The sequence below is a fragment of the Neofelis nebulosa genome, chromosome 8 (assembly GCF_028018385.1).
Source record: "Neofelis nebulosa isolate mNeoNeb1 chromosome 8, mNeoNeb1.pri, whole genome shotgun sequence".
Classification (NCBI taxonomy): domain Eukaryota; kingdom Metazoa; phylum Chordata; class Mammalia; order Carnivora; family Felidae; genus Neofelis; species Neofelis nebulosa.
In genome coordinates this window covers 4,772,983-4,792,961 of record NC_080789.1, presented here as the reverse complement: position 1 = coordinate 4,792,961, position 19,979 = coordinate 4,772,983, and the positions used below count along the sequence as shown (strand labels likewise).

The window sequence follows — 19,979 nt, the reverse complement described above, 5'->3', positions numbered from 1 at the left end:
GCTAGCCCGTGTTATCGGAAGGTGGCATCTCCCGGACACAGGACATGAGCAGGGGAGCTGGCCTGGCGGGGACAGACGCTTGCTGGTGCCCAGTGCGCTGGAGTCCGTGGCAGAGGCCCAGTCTGCAGGTAAGAGTTGGGAGTGGCCAGCATAGACACGGAAAACCAGGAGGCGGGACGAGGTCAGCCAAGGAATTCGGGAGCAGAGAGGTCAGAGCACAGACCGGGAGACTGGGGCTCTCGGGCATTCAGTGATTAGGCGGAAGAGACAAACTGGAAAAAACAGGCGAGCAGGGGAGGGGGGTGGGGGGTGGGGGGGGTCCCGGAGTCTCCTCCAGCAGGAGGGCCAATGTGTCACCCGCTAGGTCTGGCCACAGGAAGGTCACTCCTGACCCTGAACTGGGCAGCTCCAGGGGAGCAGAGGCAGCCTGACTGGAAAGGACCCCAAAAGGTGGGAGGAACATAAGGAACTCAGAGCAAGGGGGCTCTGAGTCCCCCGGCCAGGAGGGCGAGGGGCTCCCCGGGGGCCCCGGGGCTGAGACTGGCCGGCTTTCGGGGGGAGGGGGGGAGGGGTGTGTAGGGGGTGGTGAGGGATCTTGTGGCTGGGGGTCGTGCAGAGAGGCCTTGAGTTCTAGGCCCCGCCCAAACCATGTGATTCTGGGCCAGCCTGGAAACCGGACAGGACTGTCGGGGCCCCCGCCCAGGTGGCCCAGCCCTCCCCTGTCTCTGGGCACATCGCTCAGTCCTGGGGCTCCAGTCGGCCGTCACTTCGTATCTGATCCCACCCTCAGCCACATCTGGGTTCCTCCTCACCTGACTGAGCCTCCCGGAGGCCCCTGGAGCTAGGACGTGGCGGGGGGGGGAGTCTGGCTCCCCAGTTTGGCCGCCCTCTTGAAAGGCCAAGGACTCAGCCCCAGGGTGGCGGTGGGACCGCGTGTGGAACAGAAAAGGCAGGTGCTGGCGATGGGCGGAGAGAAGCAGGAATGAGTGAGGGAGCGGGGTCCACACCGCACAGCGCCTGGCCTGGAGGGTCTCTGCCGCTTGGCAGCCTCCGCCTGGTCCCAGCAGGTGCACCTGCCACCTCTGGGGGGCGCCCACGAGCTCTCTGCTGCCCCCCTCGCTGGGGGCGGGCCCGCGGCAGGACCCCGCCGTCCCACCTCCGCGAGTCTCCCCGCCCCATGTGCCCCCGGAGGCCTCTCTGCTGACGGCACGGTAACGAGAAGCACACGGCTCTGAAATCATCAGTTGCGTTTAATGCATCGTACAGAAGGAAAACTACACGGGCATATTTAAGACAAACACTTTTCTCTATCCTCACTATCCACTGGACGGTCCTCCTTGGTCCAAAACACTACGCCTCGAGACACGTCGGCAGCTACCCCTCCCGGGTCCAACCTCTCACATCCTCCCGTTACGTTTTTTTTTTTTAAAAAAAAAAAAAAATGGAATCCGATCCACCCAAGAAGAAAAACGAACCAACAGAAAGGAACCTGAAGACATTTACATCGCAAGCCACGCGGTGACGCACAGTTGGCATCTAGAGTAACCAATATAGAAGACGTGTGTCTCACAGCTCACTTTGTTCATCAATAAAAGAATATAAAAATCTTGTTCAACCCAGTGTTGAGTGTATTAAAATAGATCTGTATCGTACAGCACAGTTTCTCCCGGAGTCGAGAAAATGACAGGGGGGACCACGGCAGCCCGTGGGATTCTGGCCAGCCTCCCTGCTCTGCACTTGGCGTGCGCGTGTGCGTGTGTGTCTGGGGCCGCGTGTGCACGCGCGCCCGTGTGTTCGATGCAGCGCGGCACCGTGTGAGATGCTGGGGTGGGAGCCCTGCGGCTTCCCCGACGCCCATCCCGTTGTGCTAGGTCCCTCGGGACCGGAGAAGCCGGAGGCGGGGTGTGACGACCCAGCCCAAGACGCGGGAGCCCTTTTAGGACGGTGCCCTCCGCTCTAACTCAAGGAGGCAGCAAGAAAAGGGACTCTCGAGTCTCCAAAGGCCAAACCCTCCAGAGGCCACGGCCCCCTCTCCCTCCCCACCCCCTCTCCCCGTCCCCCAGCCTCCTCCTGAAAGAACCCTCTGGATCTCTCCAGGTTGGGAGTCCCCCAGGAAGGGCTTTTGCATTCGTACCTTGCAGCTGAGACTACCGTAAGCGGGAAGAGAAGTCAGCAAGCATCCCCCCCCTTCACATTAAATAGCTTACAATAAAAACGCCATACAAAAATGTAAAGTTATTTTTTGGCATAGTGTCTGTACTGGCAAGAAAAGAGGAGTGGAACACTTGATCGGCTCTTCGAGGGGAGAACGGAAAAGGCTTCGGTTGTAAGTTGAAGGGTTCAACCCCAAGCAGAAAACCTGCCACGTGCCTCCCCTGCGTGTCTGCAGCCCCATCTTGCCCAGAAAACTCCACGAGAAAAATACATCGGTGGCAAAAGGAGTCCAAACGGTCAGCTAAGGGCAGGAGCCTCGGGGGCACGCGGGGACCCTGGCAGGTGGGTACCGCAGCGTCCCTGGAGGGACCCACAGTGTAGTTTCTTTCAAGTTCAACAGCTGTGACTCTTAATATGCTAATAATACTGACTGACAAGGGCCCGCGATCCAGAAGGCGCTGGAGCCCTGCGGCCTCGAGCCCCGAGCCCCGGGCCCCTACCTAGATTCGCTACCCACTGCTCGTCCCAACTACCCCTACTACTCAGCTAGGTCCCCGGCTCCCCTCCCAACCTCTCTCTGCCCTTCTCTCCCCCGGGGGCAGCACGAGGCCGGGGAGACAGCTGTGCCTGGAAGCCAGGGGCCCGGGCCAGCCCCCCAACGGCCGGGGGACCGTCTGTGCGCCCGGCCGTCTCGCGCCCACCTGGCCTCCTGGGGTCCCGTCCGCACGTGGAGGGTAGGACTGCATCCCAACCCGTCCCGGTTCCTTCTCCCCTTCTTTCCTCCGTCTCTCTCTCTCTCTCTCTCTCTCTCTCTCTCGGTCTGGTTTTAGTTTCGTCTGAAATTCATAGTGTTTATGAATTAAGGCGGACAGAACCCTCAGGTCTGGTGAGCGGGGGTCCCAGGAACCTTCTGTGGGTGTGAAGCCGGTCCCTCGGGGTCAGTTGTGCCCCTGGGGCTGCTGGAGGGCGGGGTGCACGGCTGCTGCCGAGGGCTTGGTCCAGGGCCCGGCCAGCAGCGGGGCGGGGCCGGTGGTCGTCATGGCAACTTGCAGCACCTGCTCGCCCTGTATCAGTCTCAGGAGGGCCCGCAGGCGGTCCAGGGATGTCTGGGTGCCCCTCTGCCGGGCCAGCAGGCTCGTCTTAAGCTCTAGGCATTTCTGTCGGGGGGGAGAGGGGGGCAGGGGGAGGCTCTCAGAATCCAACCGTGCAGGCGTCCCGGGGCCGCCGCCCCCTCGGCCCCTCTCCCCCTACAGCTCCTCCCCTCCACCGCGGGGGCCCGAAGGACGCCGGCCAAGGGCCTCCGGCAGCGCAGGAGGAATCCGTTTTAGAGTTCAGGGCTAGGAACGGCGTGCCTGTGCCAGAGTGTGGAACGTTCTCCCTCGTGGCTGTGCTGCCGCCTTGCTGACCACGTCTACCCCTCCTCCTCCTGGAGGAAGCTGGGGCCGGTTCAGCCTCAACGACAGCACCTGCAGGAGACCTGCGGATTGCCAGCCCGCTCTCTGCTCTGCTCCTTCGTGGGCTCTCTGCGTGTCACGTGCGTGAGGCAGCCAGGACGGGCGCGCAGGCTACAGCATCAGCCATCTGCTGCTCAGGGAAACCGCTCCTACCCCCTGAAACTGTGTCCCGACTCCCAGATGGGAATGATCAGAGAGCCTCTGCCCGGGCTCCTGAGAGATTAAATGAGATACCGCCTTTAAAGAGCTTCGCTAGGGCCTGGCACCGCCCTCACCGCCATTATCCCCTCCACGACCTCAGCCATCACCACCGCCACCATCGTGACCATCACATTATCACGACCACCACACTCCAGGAGAGAAATCGTCACGTTCACATCACGCACGGAGCGCCTGAGGCTCAGAGAGCTTTGCCAGAGTCAAAGAGCTAAAGGAGCCAAAGTCCAAGCTCAAGACCTGAACGTCGAGGGATCAGAGCCGCGCTCCGCCTCGCGGAGCGACGTCCGTGAGTCCGACTTCTCCTGGGGCCTCGGGGACGGGACAGCGAAACCCTGGCCTTGTATCCCGCGGCCGTGAGGTCCCCCAGCCCCCTGCCCCGCACCCCCAGCGCACCTTCGCTGCCGAGGCCAGGCGCCGGTCACACTCCTCCAGCTGCCGGAGCTCGCTCTGTAGCTCGCTGCCTCTCCGTAGCAGCTTCTGCTTCTCCTCTACCTTGACTAGGAAAGAGAAGGCCAGGTGAGCCAGCAAACTAGGTGAGCAGAAAGGCCGGGCCGTGGGCGAGCGGGAGGAGCACAAAGAACCCGAGCCTACGGGCCATTCTGGCCACATCCTCCCACAGAAGCCAGTGGCCCTGGCTGAGGACGCGGGGACTGGAGATGACCCCCCGCTCCCCCCACAGTGATGGCCCTGCAGGCTGCACCGCTCCCAGGGTCCCTCCGCGCAGAGCCCTGGCTAGGAATGGCTTCGGATGGGCCCGGGGCGAGCCCAGGGGACGGGGTGGGGTGGGAGGGAAGGGAGCAAGACCGTCTTACCTGTCTTGTGGGTGACGTAGGAGTGCACAATGGCCAGCATCCCGGACCAGGGCACGCCGCCGTCTTTCTTTAAGGCCTAGAGGGCAGATGGGGAAGTGAACAAGCAGACGGGCCAGAGCCTGCCTCGGTCTGGCCGCGCAGCGCTGGGGGGCGGGAGTGGGGGGAGCAAGGCTTCCTGAGCTGCGGGTTCCTCAGCTGGGACGGGAGGGAGCCCGTCCCTCCTGCCTCACGATCTGGCTCCCAGAGCTCCCCGAGGACAGGAGCCTGCGTATCGCCAGGGCCCCAGACCGTGCCGGCGGGGAGGAGGTTCTGATTTTTCCTGAATGAATGAATACGTGAATGACCACTGGGGTGTTCTTCCCTTGTGCTGGGCAGCCCCAGGCCAGCCGGGGGGGCAGATCGAGTGCCCGGTGAGGCCCCACCATCATGCCGAAGCGGGGAACAGAATCCTGTTCCCTCTGTCTTCCTGCAAAGAGCCGCGACCCCCCGGGCAGTCACAGTGCAGGGGCTGGTGGCACAGTGACATAGGGCCCACTGTACCCACCCTCTCCCTGGGTTATTCTGCTTACAGTTTTTCTCAGGGAGCTGATGATTCAACTATACAGCTGCTATGAAGCCTAGTGTTCTCTCTCTTTTTTTTCTTTTAAACTTAATTCCATACGGTGAACAAGTCCAAAGAATCACAAAACCTTTGCAAAGATCATTTTCAATGACCACACAACATCTCACTGAGTGCACCCGCTGGAATTAATTCCACTATCTCCTGCTGCTTTGAAGTAGGCTGTGTCTTGCCTTTGTAAGCAAGGGGCTTCTTTGTGCCCAGAATCCTATCTGTATTTGGCTTATTTCTTTGGACCGCGTTCCCCAAAGCTAGATTCTGGGTTTAAAAGATACACGCGCTTTTGAGGCTCGGATAAAATTCTGCAACGTCCAAGAGTGCCTGCCTCACCACATCGCCACCGGAAGGGAGTCTTACTGTTTTTTTGAACCTGATTGGTTTTCATTCGTGTGTCAGCAGGGAGATGGGACCTGCCAAGTTAGTGCTATCGTTGTGGTCTGTGTTATCAGTCCAGCTCCACCCGGGAAGGAGTTCTGAGGCCAGAGCTGGAGTCACTGGGTCGTGCCGAGGCGGAGAAAGCCTCTCCCACGCCGGCCCCTCTGGTCACCCCTCCGCGGCCCGACCCGACCCCAAAACACAGTGTGAGCAGCTGCAGATGTTGTGCGGAGGGTCCCCGGGTACGGGGAGAGAGGCAGGGTGGGGGTGGGAGGGCCGGCCGCCCCGCAGCGCAGCCTCCTTACCTTCTGCTGGCACTTGGGACACACCCACACGCCCTTGGGCGCGGTCTTGAGGGGCGGGTCCAGGCAGCTGAGGTGGTAGGCCCCCGGGCAGGTGCCGCAGGGCTGCAGATTGGCCCCTCGCTTGCAGGCGGCACAGTGCTCATCGTGGGTGATCTCATTCTGAAAGAGAAGGGGGGGAGGCGGGAGGCGGGTCAGTGGGGGGTCAGGGGTGGGGGTGGGGGTCCAGGTCAGCTGGGCTGGGAGGGAGCCGGACCCAGCTTCCGCCAGCGTTTCTCAGCAGCTCTGGGAGAGAGAGGGAGAAGCCCGGAAGCCGGGAGGAGGAGGCGGCCAGACGCGGGACTCTAGGGCATCCCCCAGGCCACGTTTACTAGGGGTGAGGGTCGGGTGGGTGTGGCCCCTGCCTGAGACCTGGTCCCCAGGTGCAGGTGGCGGGGCAGGCGGTCCTGCCGTGGCTTAGGAAACGGTCCCCCTCGGGTCCACACTGTACCCCACGTCGGGGGGGCAGGGCAGGCCAGCGCTCGCCACGCGTCCCTCCCACACGGTTTTCCTGCACGCGCTGCCTCGGGAGGCCCGGATTCACGGCGCTCTCCAGGCCCCTTGATGGAGCCGCAGCCCGACCTGGCACCTCCGGCCTCCCGTGTGGGTTACTGCGCCCGTTTCTGCCTCTGTAACGTGGGCTAGCGACACCCGCCCCCCAGGCCACCGGGAAGACTCGAGAGGAGAGGGCACCCCAAGCGCAGTCCAGAAGGAGCCTGGGAAAGGGCAGCTCCCTCTTTCCTTGGGACAAAGGAACTTCAAATGTCCCTTGTGGAGTCGTCGTCATTTGGTCATTCAGCCTCCACTTACACACCTGCAGGGACAGGGGGCTCACTGCCTTTCCAGCCAGCCCGCTGCCCGGTGCACAGCCCTGACCGAGAGAGGAGCTTTTCCTAACGCCCTGCTTCCCGTGACCTGCAAAGTCTGAACGGTTTTCCACCACCCGCTAGAAGCCGTTCTCCGTGCAAGCGACGTCGCTTCTCTACCTGTGTGTCAGCGGCAGCTTCCGACTTCAGAGCTGCAAGGGACCAGAGGGCTCCCATCGGGAACGACCCAGGCCACGAGGACACTGGAGCCCAGGCCGTCCACGAGGGGGGGGTAGCAGACCAAGGGCCCAGGGAAGGTGAGAAGCAGGGCCAGCATCGGGGTCTCCCGCCTCGAGTCCAAGGCCCCTGCGGGACTCTGGGGTCTGCAGAAGCGAGGCTCAGGCTCCAGGCGTCTCCTGTGCTCACGCTGGTCGGGCACAGGTGGCTGTGGACGGGCACGGCAGGCCACCAGCCCTGATCCGTGACGCTACAGGGTTCTGGTGGCAAAAAGCCCGGAATAATCGGAGTTTATACCCGTCACCTGCTGCTGCTTAGTGACTTGGCCATTCTAGGCATGTAGGGACTAGAAAATTCTTTTAGGACGAGATCCAAAACTTACTTAAAAAAAAAAGAAAAGCCACTAAATAAATTCTGAGGCCATGCCTGCACATGAGGTCACAGCCAGCCTGTGTCCTGGGAAGCAGGGACGTGGTCTGTGCACGGGGGATTGGGGTCTCACAGGATCACAGAAACGGAGCCGTGAGGGCTGAGACCCTGGGGGTTACTAAGTCTAGACCCTCGTGAGGTGGGCAGTGAGAAACGGAGGGGACCCACTGCACCTAGCGTCACACTGGGGCCGAGAAGAGCCAGGTAGGGCCCGGCTGGCAGCCCCGGGATCAGCTGCCTCCACCTGGGCCTCCTTGGCTCCCGGGGTCCCTGCGTCCTCAGCTCGTGCTTGAACCCTGTGGGCTGGCCCTGGGGTGACGCCTAATGCACCATGCGGGCTGGACGACGGCCGACGTGTTGTCGCAAAGCTCTCGGCGCTGAGGATGGAGCCTGCAGCCCCTCTACTCGGCTCCCGCCTGCCAGGAGCACCCACACCTGGACCGTGGAAACATGCCCCACCCCGCCCAGGCGTGACAGCGAGGGGACACGTACCTTCCAGCAGGGGTCCTCATTGGCTGGCACAGGGAAGAAGGGCGGAGAACATGTTAGTGGGCATTGGAGGAGCGCCGATCAGGACTGGAGGCCACGAGGCCCAGTATGGGCGGGGGGTTCTCACCCGGGGCATGATGGGAGCATCACTTGACCCGGGACACCCGGGTCTCACCCGGGACGTGACGGGAGCATCACTGGACCCGAGACACCCGGGTCTTGCCTGGGACACTTGGGTCTCACCCAGGGCATGATGGGAACACCACTGGACCCGGGACACCTGGCTCTCACCAGGGACATGACAGGGGCATCACTGAATCTGGAACACCTGGGTCTCACTTGGGGCATGATGGGAGCATCACTGGACCCGGGACACCCGGGTCTCACCTGGGACACTTGGGTCTCACCCGGGGCATGATGGGAGCACTACTGGACCCGGGACACCCGGGTCTTGCCTGGGATGTGACGGGAGCATCACTGGACCCGGGGCATGATGGGAGCATCACTGAACCCGGGACACCCGGGTCTCGCCTGGGAAACTTGGGTCTTACCCAGGGCATGATGGGAGCACCACTTGACCCGGGACACCTAGGTCTCGCCTGGGACACTTGGGTCTCACCGGGGCATAATGGGAGCATCACTGCACCTGGGACACCCGGGTCTCGCCCGGGACACTTGGGTCTCACCCGGGGCATGATGGGAGCACCACTGGACCCGGGACACGACGGGAGCACTACTGGACCCAGGACACCTGGCTCTCACCAGGGACATGAGAGGGACATCACTGAATCTGGAACACCTGGGTCTCACTCGGGGCATGATGGGAGCATCACTGGACCCGGGACACCCGGGTCTCGCCCGGGACACTTGGGTCTCACCCGGGGCATGATGGGAGCACCACTGGACCCGGGACACCCGGGTCTCGCCCGGGACACTTGGGTCTCACCCGGGGCATGATGGGAGCACCACTGGACCCGGGACACTTGGGTCTCACCCGGGGCATGATGGGAGCACCACTGGACCCGGGATACCCGGGTCTCGCCCGGGACACTTGGGTCTCACCCGGGGCATGATGGGAGCACCACTGGACCCGGGACACCCGGGTCTCGCCCGGGACACTTGGGTCTCACCCGGGGCACGATGGGAGCAGCACTGGACCCGGGACACGACAGGAGCACCACTGGACCCAGGACACCTGGGTCTCACAGTAAGCGATGCCAAACCACACATTTAATGATCACAAAAAATGGTTTTCCTCTTAGTTTCTGGGTCAGGGCTGTCCGCACATAACGCTGTCCAGTGGGAAGCTCAGCTTCGGTGTGTACGGGACAGTTTACAAACCGCGGTCACATCCAGCCCTTACGTCGTCACCCAGCTCCGAGCCCCGGCACCGCCACCCGCCCTCCTCCTCCCTACAGACGATGACAGGGCGAAGGGGGCCAGGGCGTGGCGCTGGAATGCACCATCCGCCGGAAACAACTGTCCCGGCCGCGGACGGGCCAGCCCAGCCCCACGGAGGCCAGGAGCGGAGGGCCACCAAAGCCACCAGAGCCACCAGAGCCACCAAAGCCGACCTGGCCCCCGGCCCCACAGCGGCCGCGGCAGGAGAAGCCACGCCCCGCAGGCACTTACCTCTTGCTGTGAGGAACAGGGGGGTGTTGAGATAGTTGGATGCCAGCCGTTTCCTCTGCAGGGGACACAAAAGAAAAACCGTCTCGCGGGGAGCCCTCCTCAGTGACCCTGCCCCTGCCCAGGGCGTACCCGGGACAGACTCCCCACCCAGGGCTCCAGAGGCAGAAACAGGGATGGACACTGGGGCTGCAGGGCAGGGGAGGGGCGGGCTGGCGTCAGCAAGGGCTCTGCCCTGTGGCAGGCGTGGAACCCGTGCCCGCTCCCCGCCGATGCGTCCGCCTCACTCGGGAGAGACGAGTGGGGGACCCCGAATCGGGGCCAGCCAGTAACAAGCAGCCACCAGGTTCCCCGTCCGTCTGCCTCCTGCACCTTGTCAGCTGGCTCTGGGGTCAGGTGGGGAGACGAGGGTGTGAGGGACTCGCTCCCCAAACCTCACTTCTTGGCACGGGGCCCAGGAACCCTCGGTACAGGGTCGTCCCCGGCACCACACATCGTGGAGACGCGGAGGCTTCCGGAACGTTCTGAACGGTGGCTTCAGCCACAGGCCGAGAACACATGACCGACTTTGCACCCGCCTCCCCTGTTGCAGTGGGGCTGTGCTCAGACCCAAGGGCGAGGCCCCCGTGGCAGGGCCGCTCGTGGAGCCACAGATGTGTCCAGGGCTCAAGGGTCACGGCTGGGAGGCGGCTCCTGATTCCTTAACCAGGTCATCTCTGGCCCTGGCCACAGACTGGGGACACTGGGGTGTGGCTTCGCGCACAGAGCGGGGGACGGTTTCATCAGTGAGCACGGCAAAGGGAACGGGGCCCTTTGGTCCAGACAGCGGTCAGCACCTCCTTGCGTGGAGGCGAAGGAACAGCTCAGTGACATCCTTCCAAAAGGGCGCAGTGCTCGGGACACCATGGGCGGGGCGGGGGGGGGGGGGGTCCCTCCGCAGGTGCAGAGGGCGGGTCCCTCACCTCGGTCTCCAGGAGGCCGCTGTAGGCGGGATTGGCTGTGCTTCTTCTCTTCCGCTCTTGGCGCTTGCTCTGGATTTCTGGAAAGACACAGACACAGCAGTTACTGGGTCCTTCCTGCCCCGGGAACCCTGAACCCTTCCGCTGCAAGCCCTGGGCGGCCCCGTCCCCTCCTGCCCGGCATCCGCGCCCCAGAGTGGCCCCGGCACGGCTCCCTCTGGGGCAGACAGAGGTGCTGGCTTCCGGCTGGAGGGTGGCGGGTACCCACCGACAGTGCCGGTCCCCCGTGTGCCATCCCCCAGCCCGGGGCCGCCTCTTTCACGAACCCTGAGATCATAACCCGGGCCGAGGTCGGACGCTGAACCGACTGAGCCCTGCCCAGGCGCCCCCAGGAAGGCTATTTACAAAAATTGTAGTAACAGTCACGAGTCTATCAGCAAAGCACCGTTAACGCAGCCCTCACACCCATTGTGCCAAGTTGTGCGGGGAGGCAGGGGGAGCAGGGAGGCTCTCCCTCTCTCTGCGCTCACAACCTCCGGCACTTGGGACACACGTCCCAGAAGGGACTGCCGCCCCCCCGCCGGCTGTCACCCCACGGCGCAGGCCGGTCCCAGCCCAGCCTGCCGCCGTGCGGGGTCCTTACCTTCCAAGTGCTCCGTTGTGACCAGGCCAAGAGCTACCATGAAGGCGATTTTCTAAGAGAGGGAAACAGAGAGGCGTTACCACCACCTTCCATGTCTTTCCAGTCATTCGACAAATTTGACAGGAGCACCTACTCATGGGGCTGGCTGATCTGTCTCGGGTCTCCTTCGTTGCTACCTACGGTCCCCTCTCTGTCCCAGGACCCCATCCAGGATCTCCCGCTGCATTCAGTTGGCGTGCCTCCTTAGCTCCTCTGGGCTGGGCCAGATTTCTCTGGTTTTCTTTGTTTCTGATGGCGACAGTTCTGAGCTTGGGCTGGTCAGGTGTTTCAAAGGATGCCCCTCAGTTAGGATTTGCCTGATAGTTTTCTCGTGGTTCGACTGGGCTATGGGCCTGGGGGAGGAGGACCACAGAGGGGAAGAGTCCTGCCAAGCCATCATATCCAGGGCACGTGTTATCAACATGACTCAGCACTGTGACGTTGCCCTTGACCACCCGGCTGAGCCATCGGTCGGCCTTCTCCACTGAAAATCCCTCTTTCCCCGTCCACACTGTCCTCATTGGCAGGAAGTGGCTGGTCACCACTCACACTTAAGAAGCAGGGAATTGTGCTCCCCGGTGGCCTTTTTTGGCCACGTAGACTAAAAAAAATTTGTACGTAGTAGAATTTAGCAGTATTTTCTTTTTCAGTGTTTCAGTGTTTGAATCTTAGCTACAGACTCTGAGGTTGTGAACCAAGTTGCTTATGTTTTCTGTCAATATTTGTAATTTCACTGCTTGCTTTATTTTATTATGACTTTTTAAGTTTATTTATTTTGAGAGAGAGAGAGAGCAGGGGAGGAGCAGGGGGTGGGAGAGAGACTCCCAAGCAAGCTGCACCTGTCAGTGGAGAGCCAGCCCAACATGGGGCTTGAACTCACGAGCGCTGAGATCATGACTTGAACCGAGATTAAGAGTCAGCCGCTTAACCGCCTGAGCCACCCAGATGCCCCTATGATTTTTTCACTTTTTTTAAATCTTCATTTATTTTTGAGAGAGAGAGACAGGGTGCGAGCGGGGGAGGGACAGAGAGAGAGGGGGACGCAGAATCCGAAGCAGGCTCCGGGCTCCGAGCTGCCGGCACAGAGCCCGACGCGGGGCCTGAACCCACGAACCGTGAGGTCGTGACCTGAGCCGAAGACGGAGGCTTAACCGACTGAGCCACCCGGGCGCCCCTGTAACTTTACAAGGAGGCTCCCCACCCAACGTGGGGCTTGAACTCACAACCCCGAGATCAAGAGCCACACGCTCTACCGACAGAGGCAGCCAGGCCCCCCTCACTGTTTACATTCAGGTTTATGGGCCGTTGGGAACGTATCCTGGCGTTGATGGTATGAAACGCGGATTCCTTTCAGTCCACATGGCCACTACTCACTTGTTCCAATACCGTTTATTGAAACGTCCGTCTTTCCACTTTTCACTGGTTTGAGGAGCCGCTTGAATCATACGCTAAATGATCACGCGTATCCGTGGTCTCTTTCTGGGCCCCCTGTTCTGTTCCTACCTGTTCGTGAGCTCCCGTGGCACCGTGTCCCTACCTTGGCTTTACAGAACTCTGGCGGGATTAGGATCCCTTTCTCTGTGTTCTTCCTGTTCAGGGCTCTCCGGTCCTTCCTGCTTGTCTTTTGCAGGTGAAATTTACAGACCATGAAGGAGCCGGAGGGAGCCCCTTGGCAGCTTTACCGGGATGATGTCAAGACGATAAATTAACGTCGGGCGGGGCGCCTGGGTGGCTCAGTCGGTTGAGTGGCGACTTCGGCTCAGGTCATGATCTCACGGTCCGTGAGTTTGAGCCCCTCGTCGGGCTCTGTGCTGACAGCTCAGAGCCTGGAGCCTGCTTCGGATTCCGTGTCTCCCTCTCTCTCTGACCCTCCCCCGTTCATGCACTGTCTCTCTCTGTCTCAAAAATAAATAAACGTTAAAAAAAAAAAAAAATTTAAAAAAAAATAAACATTAAAAAAATTTTTAAAAATTAACGTAGGGCATAATGACAACTTTGTAATATGCAATCTTCCCCCCAAAACCGTGGTGTGCCTCTCTCTGTTCCTCTTCTGCCTTCGGGGGTTTAAACTTACCCTCCAGCGGGGTTTGACTGTTGTCGGCGTGTCTGTCCCTAGATATTTAATCTTTTTGTTGCTACTGTAAATACGGTTACCTGTAAGGCTTCTAACAGGCTGCTCTGTGTTTCTGTTGACGATTGTCGATGTTTTGCATTAATACTAAACCCCGCTGCCTCGACAACTTCTGTCTGCAGATTTGTTTTCCTATCATCGATTCTCTTGGGTTTTCCAAATCATTCCAAATACTGACTGTTTACTCTTCCATTTTTTTACTTCTGTGCTGCTAAAAATAGTTCTCCCCCTCCATCTGTCAGCTTTACGTGATATTCTTTGATTCACTGAAAATCTCAGCTACGACGGAGACTCCCCCGGAGCTCATTCTGCCTCCCACCTTCTCTCACGGCCCCCCCACCCCCGATGCCACGGAGATGAAGCATTTGTACGCGATCGGAGAATGTCCTACTTCAGTTCTGATCTGACAACCTTACCCTTTTTGTTTCACCCCACGGCTGAGTTTTGGAGCCGCCCGCCCGAGGGCTGGTGCCAGAGGGACCCCGGTCTCCTCTGGGCCGGTGGGGGTCGAGCCAGGCCCACGGAACAGCATCTCCCAAGTTCTTAGCAGATTTAAAACCTATCTGGAGGGGGGCGCCTGGGGGTGGGAGGGGGGGCTCGGTCAGTGAAGCGACTGACTCTTGATTTCGGCTTAGCACGATCTCATGGTTCGTGGGATCGAGCCCCGCATCGGGCTCCGTCCGCGCTGACAACACAGAGCCTGTTTCAGATCCTCTGTCTCCCTCTCTCCGCCCCGCTCTCGCTCTCTCAAAAATAAATACACATTAAAAAAATAACAAAACCTTCCACGTGGATGGAGGCTCCCAGTTTGAAGGCCAGCTTGGCGGGGCATAAAACCCTAGGCTCTTTCTGTCTCTCCTCAGGATCTTGTCTCGAACTCATGAACCGTGAGATCATGACCCGAGCCCTGAGCCAAAGTCGACGCTCAACCGACTGAGCCACCCCGGCGCCCCTCGCTTTGCGGGATTCTGGACTCAGATGCCGCGCGGGAAAGCCAAGGCCTGGCTGTTTTCCCTCTAAAGTGACGTGACTGCTTTTGCCCGGACGCCCTCCGGATCCCGCAGGGACCTTCTGGGTCGCGTAGCAGGTGCACACGGCCATCTTCCCCGGTGCCTGGTACCAGGGCCACAGTCCGCGTGATGTGTGCGTAAGTCTTCTTTGATTTCAGTCAACTTTTCTTGAAGTATATATTTAAAAAAATTTTTTTTAAGTTTATTGAGAGAGAACGAAAGAGTGTGAGCAAGCATGTGAACAGGGGACGGGCAGAGAGAGAGAGAGAGAGAGAGAGAGAGAGAGAAAGACGGAGAAGGCCAAGCAGGCTCCACGCTGTCGGCGCAGAGCCCCATGGGGGGCTCGATGTGACAAACCGTGACCTGAGCAGAAACCAAGAATCGGACGAGCCCCCCAATTCTATTTAAAACACCATGAAGCACCTCCACCCCATGGAAAGTAGGGCCTGTAAATTGTATTCCGGAAGGTGTGGGCTCACGTGAAGGCAAGACTTACAACGTGATTAACACGGCCGTGCAGCCTCCGGAAAGGGGATTGTGGGGTCCCCCAGATGCAGCCGACAGCGGTCCAGGCTGCGGTCTGCTGCCACCTGGCTTGAGTGCTGCCCCGGGGCCCTGGGGCTGGCCGCACGGTGGCAGGGACTCTAGGGACCCCCCTCGGTACCCGCACCCGCCTCGCTGGCCCCACCTGAGCGAACACCACCAACGTGGAGGCCAAGCTCCTGCGCCCTCGCGCCCCCCATGCGGCCTCGCCCTGCTGCCACCCCGTCTTCCACGGAAGGTAACTCGAGCCACAGTCACTCGAGGACAGGAAATGGCAGCCAAGTGCCTGCCACGATACAGCCAAACCCCCATCACCGCGGCTGTCGCGGGAAGTGTCTCTTCGTCTGTTTGGCTCCGTAATCCTGGTAGGGCTCCCCGAAGCTGCCACTCCCGTCGTCATATCCTCTCTGCTGGTCTTCGAAGGGATCATTCTTTTTCTTCTTTTAAAAAAAATTTTTTCAAATGTCTTTTATTTTTGAGAGAGAGAAAGAGAGATACAGAGTAGGAGCAGGGGAGGGGCAGAGAGGGAGGCACAGAATCCGAAGCAGGCTCCGGGCTCCGAGCTGTCAGCACAGACACAACGTGGGGCTTGAACTCGCGGACCGCGACATCATGACCTGAGCTCAAGTCAGACGCTTAACCGACGGAGCCCCCTAGGCACCCCCCATACTTTTTCGCAACTCTGTGCTACATCCCTGGTGGCATAATTGCAAAGCACCAATTAGCTCTGTTCGTCCTGTCTAGTAAGTTTTTTATGAAGTTTATTCGTTTCTTTTGAGAGAGAGAGAGAGAGAGAGAGAGCGCGCACGTGTGAACACTTGGGAGCAGGGGAGGGGCAGAGAGAGAGGGACGGAGAATCTCAAGCAGTCTCCACCCTGTCAACGCAGAGCCTGGCCCGGGGCTCGAACCTACGAACCGTGAGATCATGCCCTGAGCCGAAATCAAGAGTCGGACACTCAGCAGACTGAGCCCCGAGACGCCCCCGTCCAGTAAGACATTTAATTTCAACCAATCACCATGTTCCTCATCACCAAGATTTCCAAACGGGTTTTACATTCACCTGATCTCGCTTTATCTTTCATGACATCGTTTGTTCCATTATTTCTTATTTATTCCAAAAAGGGGCTGTTATTCCTTTCTTTAAAACACAAACTTGCCCGAGTACCCCCTAAACAAACTCGTGTGCAAGTCGTGGCTAGACGTCGCCTCAAAATGAAGTCCATCTTGAGGAAATTCACGTGCCACACGGGGACTCTGTCATACTCCGCGTGGACCGCGTCACGTGTTCCAGAATTCTGTCCAGACTCATCTTGGGCACAGCTCCTCCTTCCTGTTCTGTGTTTCCGTTTTTCTCTGCCTCCCTCCTGCTCGCCCCTCTCCCCCTCCCTCCCCCTCCCTCTCTCCCTCTCCCTCCACCTCCTGCTTGCCCCTCCCTCCCCCTCCACCCTCCCTCTCCCTCCCTCCCCTTCCCTCCACCTCCTGCTTGCCCCTCCCTCCCCCTCCATCCCTCCCCCTCCTGCTCTCCCCTCTCTCCCGCTCCCTCCCCCTCCCCAGGTGCGGCTGTGGCCTCAGGCTCAGGTTGGCTCCTTTCCTTCTTGAAGAGCTTATGGGACCCACGCTGCCAGGTGTGAGCTCCCCCCACCTCCCCTGCCCTCCTGGTGGCCCTCACCCGATTCCAGCATTCCGGACCTGCAGCCCGGTGGCCCTAGGGTCCTGCTCACTGCTTGGGCTTCTGGGACCCAGCACAGCAGCCTCTCTGTTGTCTCTTCCTGTCACCAGCTAGTCCCCAGGACCTGACCTTTATTGCCCACCTGCTCGTACCCACAAACGTCTTACATTTTTCCTGAAGCTCTCCCTTCCGGCTTAGCTCTTAAACTCAGGCAAACGACACCCGAAACCAGCCCTCAGGTGATGGCGACTGTCCCACCAAGACCCGGCCCAGACCTCCAGGACAGTGACAGCCAAGCCCCCACCTCATGCCTGCGCAGGTGGACCACGGAGTGACGCTGGAATGACGGGCAATCGCCTGAACCTCAATATGATACCGAAACCTCCCCCCGGAGGAGCCTCGGCCGCGTTTACAGGACACGCACCGGGTGCACTGGCAGCTTTCGTCAAGGCGCCCTGTCTCCCTGCGATGACAAGCCTTCCCTGTCTACTCATCCTGACCCTAAACCAAAGGCACCCCCCCCCCCCCCGGGGAGTCAGTGTCCAGAGCTATTCCAAAGCTGACTTTGTGTGCCAACTCCGCCTGGCGCACCCGTGACTCCCCACGAAACGAACTCGCGTTGGTCCCGTGACGTTCCTACGCTTTTTCTGCCATTGTTGTGGGTCTGCCGCAGGGGGCTACCTCCAAGTCGGAACCCCGAGCCGCCCCGATCGGTTTCAAGAAGCGGGGGGTGCCTTGGTGATTTCTGAAGTTTAGGAAGATCCTTCTAGCCACTGGGAGGACAGACAGTGAGGAACCCGTCCAGGGGCAGGAACGGGGGCCGTGGTGACCTGGACGGCGTGGGCATCTGTGCGCACGGGTCCCGCCCAGGGAGGTGGCCGCAGTCAGGGCTCGTGCGGGGCTGGGGCCCCTGCAGTCCTCGTGCTGCTCTGACGGCGGCCAGTGTCAGTCAGGTGCCGCCCGAGGCCAGGATGACGGGCGGCACAGGCAAGGCCACAGCTGTGTCCTAAAGGTGGCCGTGGGCCTCGAGACAGGGCCGAGGGGAGAGAGCCTTGGAGTTATTCCGGGTGCCGGTAAACTCAGCGTTCCCTTCCCTTCAAAACGGGGCTCCGGGCTGCAGGCACCCTGGGCTCGCTCGTGCAGCTCCGGGAGCCTCCATTGCCACCAGCCACCCAGGACGCCAGCCCACGCCTCCGGCGAAGCTTCTGGGGCAGGGGCCGCCCTGGCCTCGGGAGCTCTTGACTCGGGCTCTTGGTGAACAGGCTCCAAGGGCGCCACAGAGCCCCGCATCGGCCCCGCACAACCGCTCCCAGACCCCGTGTTATAAAAAAGAAAGTTTAATAAGGATTTTTACGCCGGGACGTGTTGTAATTGCCAGTTCTATTTAAGTCATTACACGTATTTACGCTAATTATGTAGTTAAATGTAATTATACTAATTGTATAAATGCACAATAACCGGGTGAGATATACTTTGAGGGAACACAGAGAATCTGCCCGGAAAACCTCCAGGAGGGCTGCGGGTCCCTGTGGGAGGACATAGGGGCGCACGCAGAGGCCGGCCCGGGGCTCACCGTGCACGCAGCAGGTGCGCAAACGTCACGGAGGGACGGAACGGAGAGCCTCCTGAGACAAATCGGGCCCGGGGCCCACAGAGGACACCCGGTTATCTCAGCCTCAGTGAATGGTCGACTCTGAACCGAAGCTACTCCCAAAAAGCCAATGGGCTTTCTGGACACGCCAAAGGACAATAATGAAGTCACTCTCCCGCTCAAGGATATTCCATGGCTCCCCACTGCCCAAGGAATGAAGTTGCACCAGGGCAGCCAGCATGCAGGCCCCCCAGGGTCAGGCTCCAACGTCTCTCCGACCCTGGGTTTAGGGTTTCTCACGCACACGTGCCACCTGAGGTCCAAGCGGACCCGCTGGCTTTCCTGGGCCTGCTAAATGCCTTCTCACATCCATGAGATTGTGCAAGCAATGTCCTCTGCACAACACGCTGTCCCTCCTGCCTCTGCCCCGCCCCTCCTCTGCAAAGCCTTCCTCAGTCGTTCCGGGTGGAAACACACGTTCCTTCTCCCTGCACCTCCCACCGCTCTGAATGTGAGCTTCTCTGATGGCACCTGACATTTAAAAAAAAAAATGTTCATGTTTACTTATTTTTGAGAGAGAGAGACAGACAGAGAGAGAGCAAGCAGGGGAGGGGCAGAGAGAGAGGGAGACACGGAATCCCAAGCAGGCTCCGAGCTGTCGGCACGGAGCCCGACGTGGGCCTCGAACCCGCGAACCGCGAGATCGTGACCTGAGCCAAAGTCGGACGCTCCACCGACTGAGTCACCCAGGCTCCCCGACACTTGACATTTTTTAACCCAAGCTGAAGTCCTGGTGGTCGTGCCGGGAGGAGTGAGTTCCCCCGGGGCCAGGGCTCCAACTGCCCCATCTCCACATCCCTACCCTCAGCACGGAGCCTGGCACGGAGCAAACTCTAAGACATGTCCGAAGAGTAAGTGAACGAATGGAAGAAAGGCTGACTTCTTTTGGTAACGACAGCCAGTTGATTTAAAAGAACCAGAAGGGCTCAGGAAATGACAGATGTCGGCAAGGAAGTGGAGGATGCACCGTCGGTGGGAATGCACACTGGGGCAGCCGCTCTGGAAAACAGTATGGGGGGTCCTCAAAAAACTGAAAACAGAATTACCTTACGACCCAGCAATAGCGCTACTGGGAATTTATCCAAAGGACACAAAAGTGCTGATTCGAAGGGGCACATGCACCCCAATGTTTATAGCAGTATTACCAACAACAGCCAAGTATGGAAAGAGCCCCGAGCGTCCACCGACGGATGACTGGATAAAGACGATGTGGTGTGTACATATACACCGTGGAATACTACTCAGCGATGGAAAAGAATGAAATCTGACCATTTGCGATGACGTGGATGGAACTGGACGGTATTTTGCTAAGTGAAGGAAGTCAGGCAGAGAAAGACATATCATCTGAGAAACTTACAGATGACCAAGGGGGAAGGGAAGGAAAAATAAGATAAAAACAGAGAGGGAGGCAAACCATAAGAGACTCTCAGATACAGAGAATAAACAGGGCTGATGCGGGTAGGGGGTTGGGCAGGGGGGAGGAGGGGAAAAGGGGCGGTGGGCATTGAGGAGGGCACTTGTTGGGGTGAGCACTGCATAGTGTAAGTGACGAATCGCGGGAATCTCCCCCCAAAACCAAAAGCACACTGTGCACACTGCACGTTAGCCAACTTGACAATAAATTATTTAAAGAACAACAACAACAACAACAACAACAACAACAACAACAACAAAAGAATCACAAGTTGCTGTGGGAGCCCAGAGGGATCTCTTCTGCCCAGTGAGGTGAGGTGGTCAGGGAAGGCTGCCTGGAGGAGAGGATGTCTGAAG

The 19,979-nt window shown here is 59.6% G+C and overlaps 1 protein-coding gene across 2 annotated transcripts in view; it reads right to left on the bottom strand.

Annotated features, from left to right (window-relative positions):
- Nucleotides 1–1,232: 1,232 nt before the first annotated feature.
- Nucleotides 1,233–19,979, bottom strand: part of PHF21B (PHD finger protein 21B) — a 93,091-nt gene continuing 74,344 nt past the window's right edge. For both annotated transcript variants that reach the window (XM_058741044.1, XM_058741045.1), the window contains exons 6-13: nt 11,167–11,218; nt 10,527–10,603; nt 9,568–9,622; nt 7,939–7,961; nt 5,939–6,097; nt 4,640–4,715; nt 4,221–4,324; nt 1,233–3,311 (exon numbers count right to left, since the gene is read on the bottom strand). In XM_058741044.1, the coding sequence (XP_058597027.1) occupies nt 3,093–3,311; nt 4,221–4,324; nt 4,640–4,715; nt 5,939–6,097; nt 7,939–7,961; nt 9,568–9,622; nt 10,527–10,603; nt 11,167–11,218 (765 nt within the window). In that variant the 3' untranslated portion in view covers nt 1,233–3,092. The remainder of the gene's footprint in view (nt 3,312–4,220; nt 4,325–4,639; nt 4,716–5,938; nt 6,098–7,938; nt 7,962–9,567; nt 9,623–10,526; nt 10,604–11,166; nt 11,219–19,979) is intronic.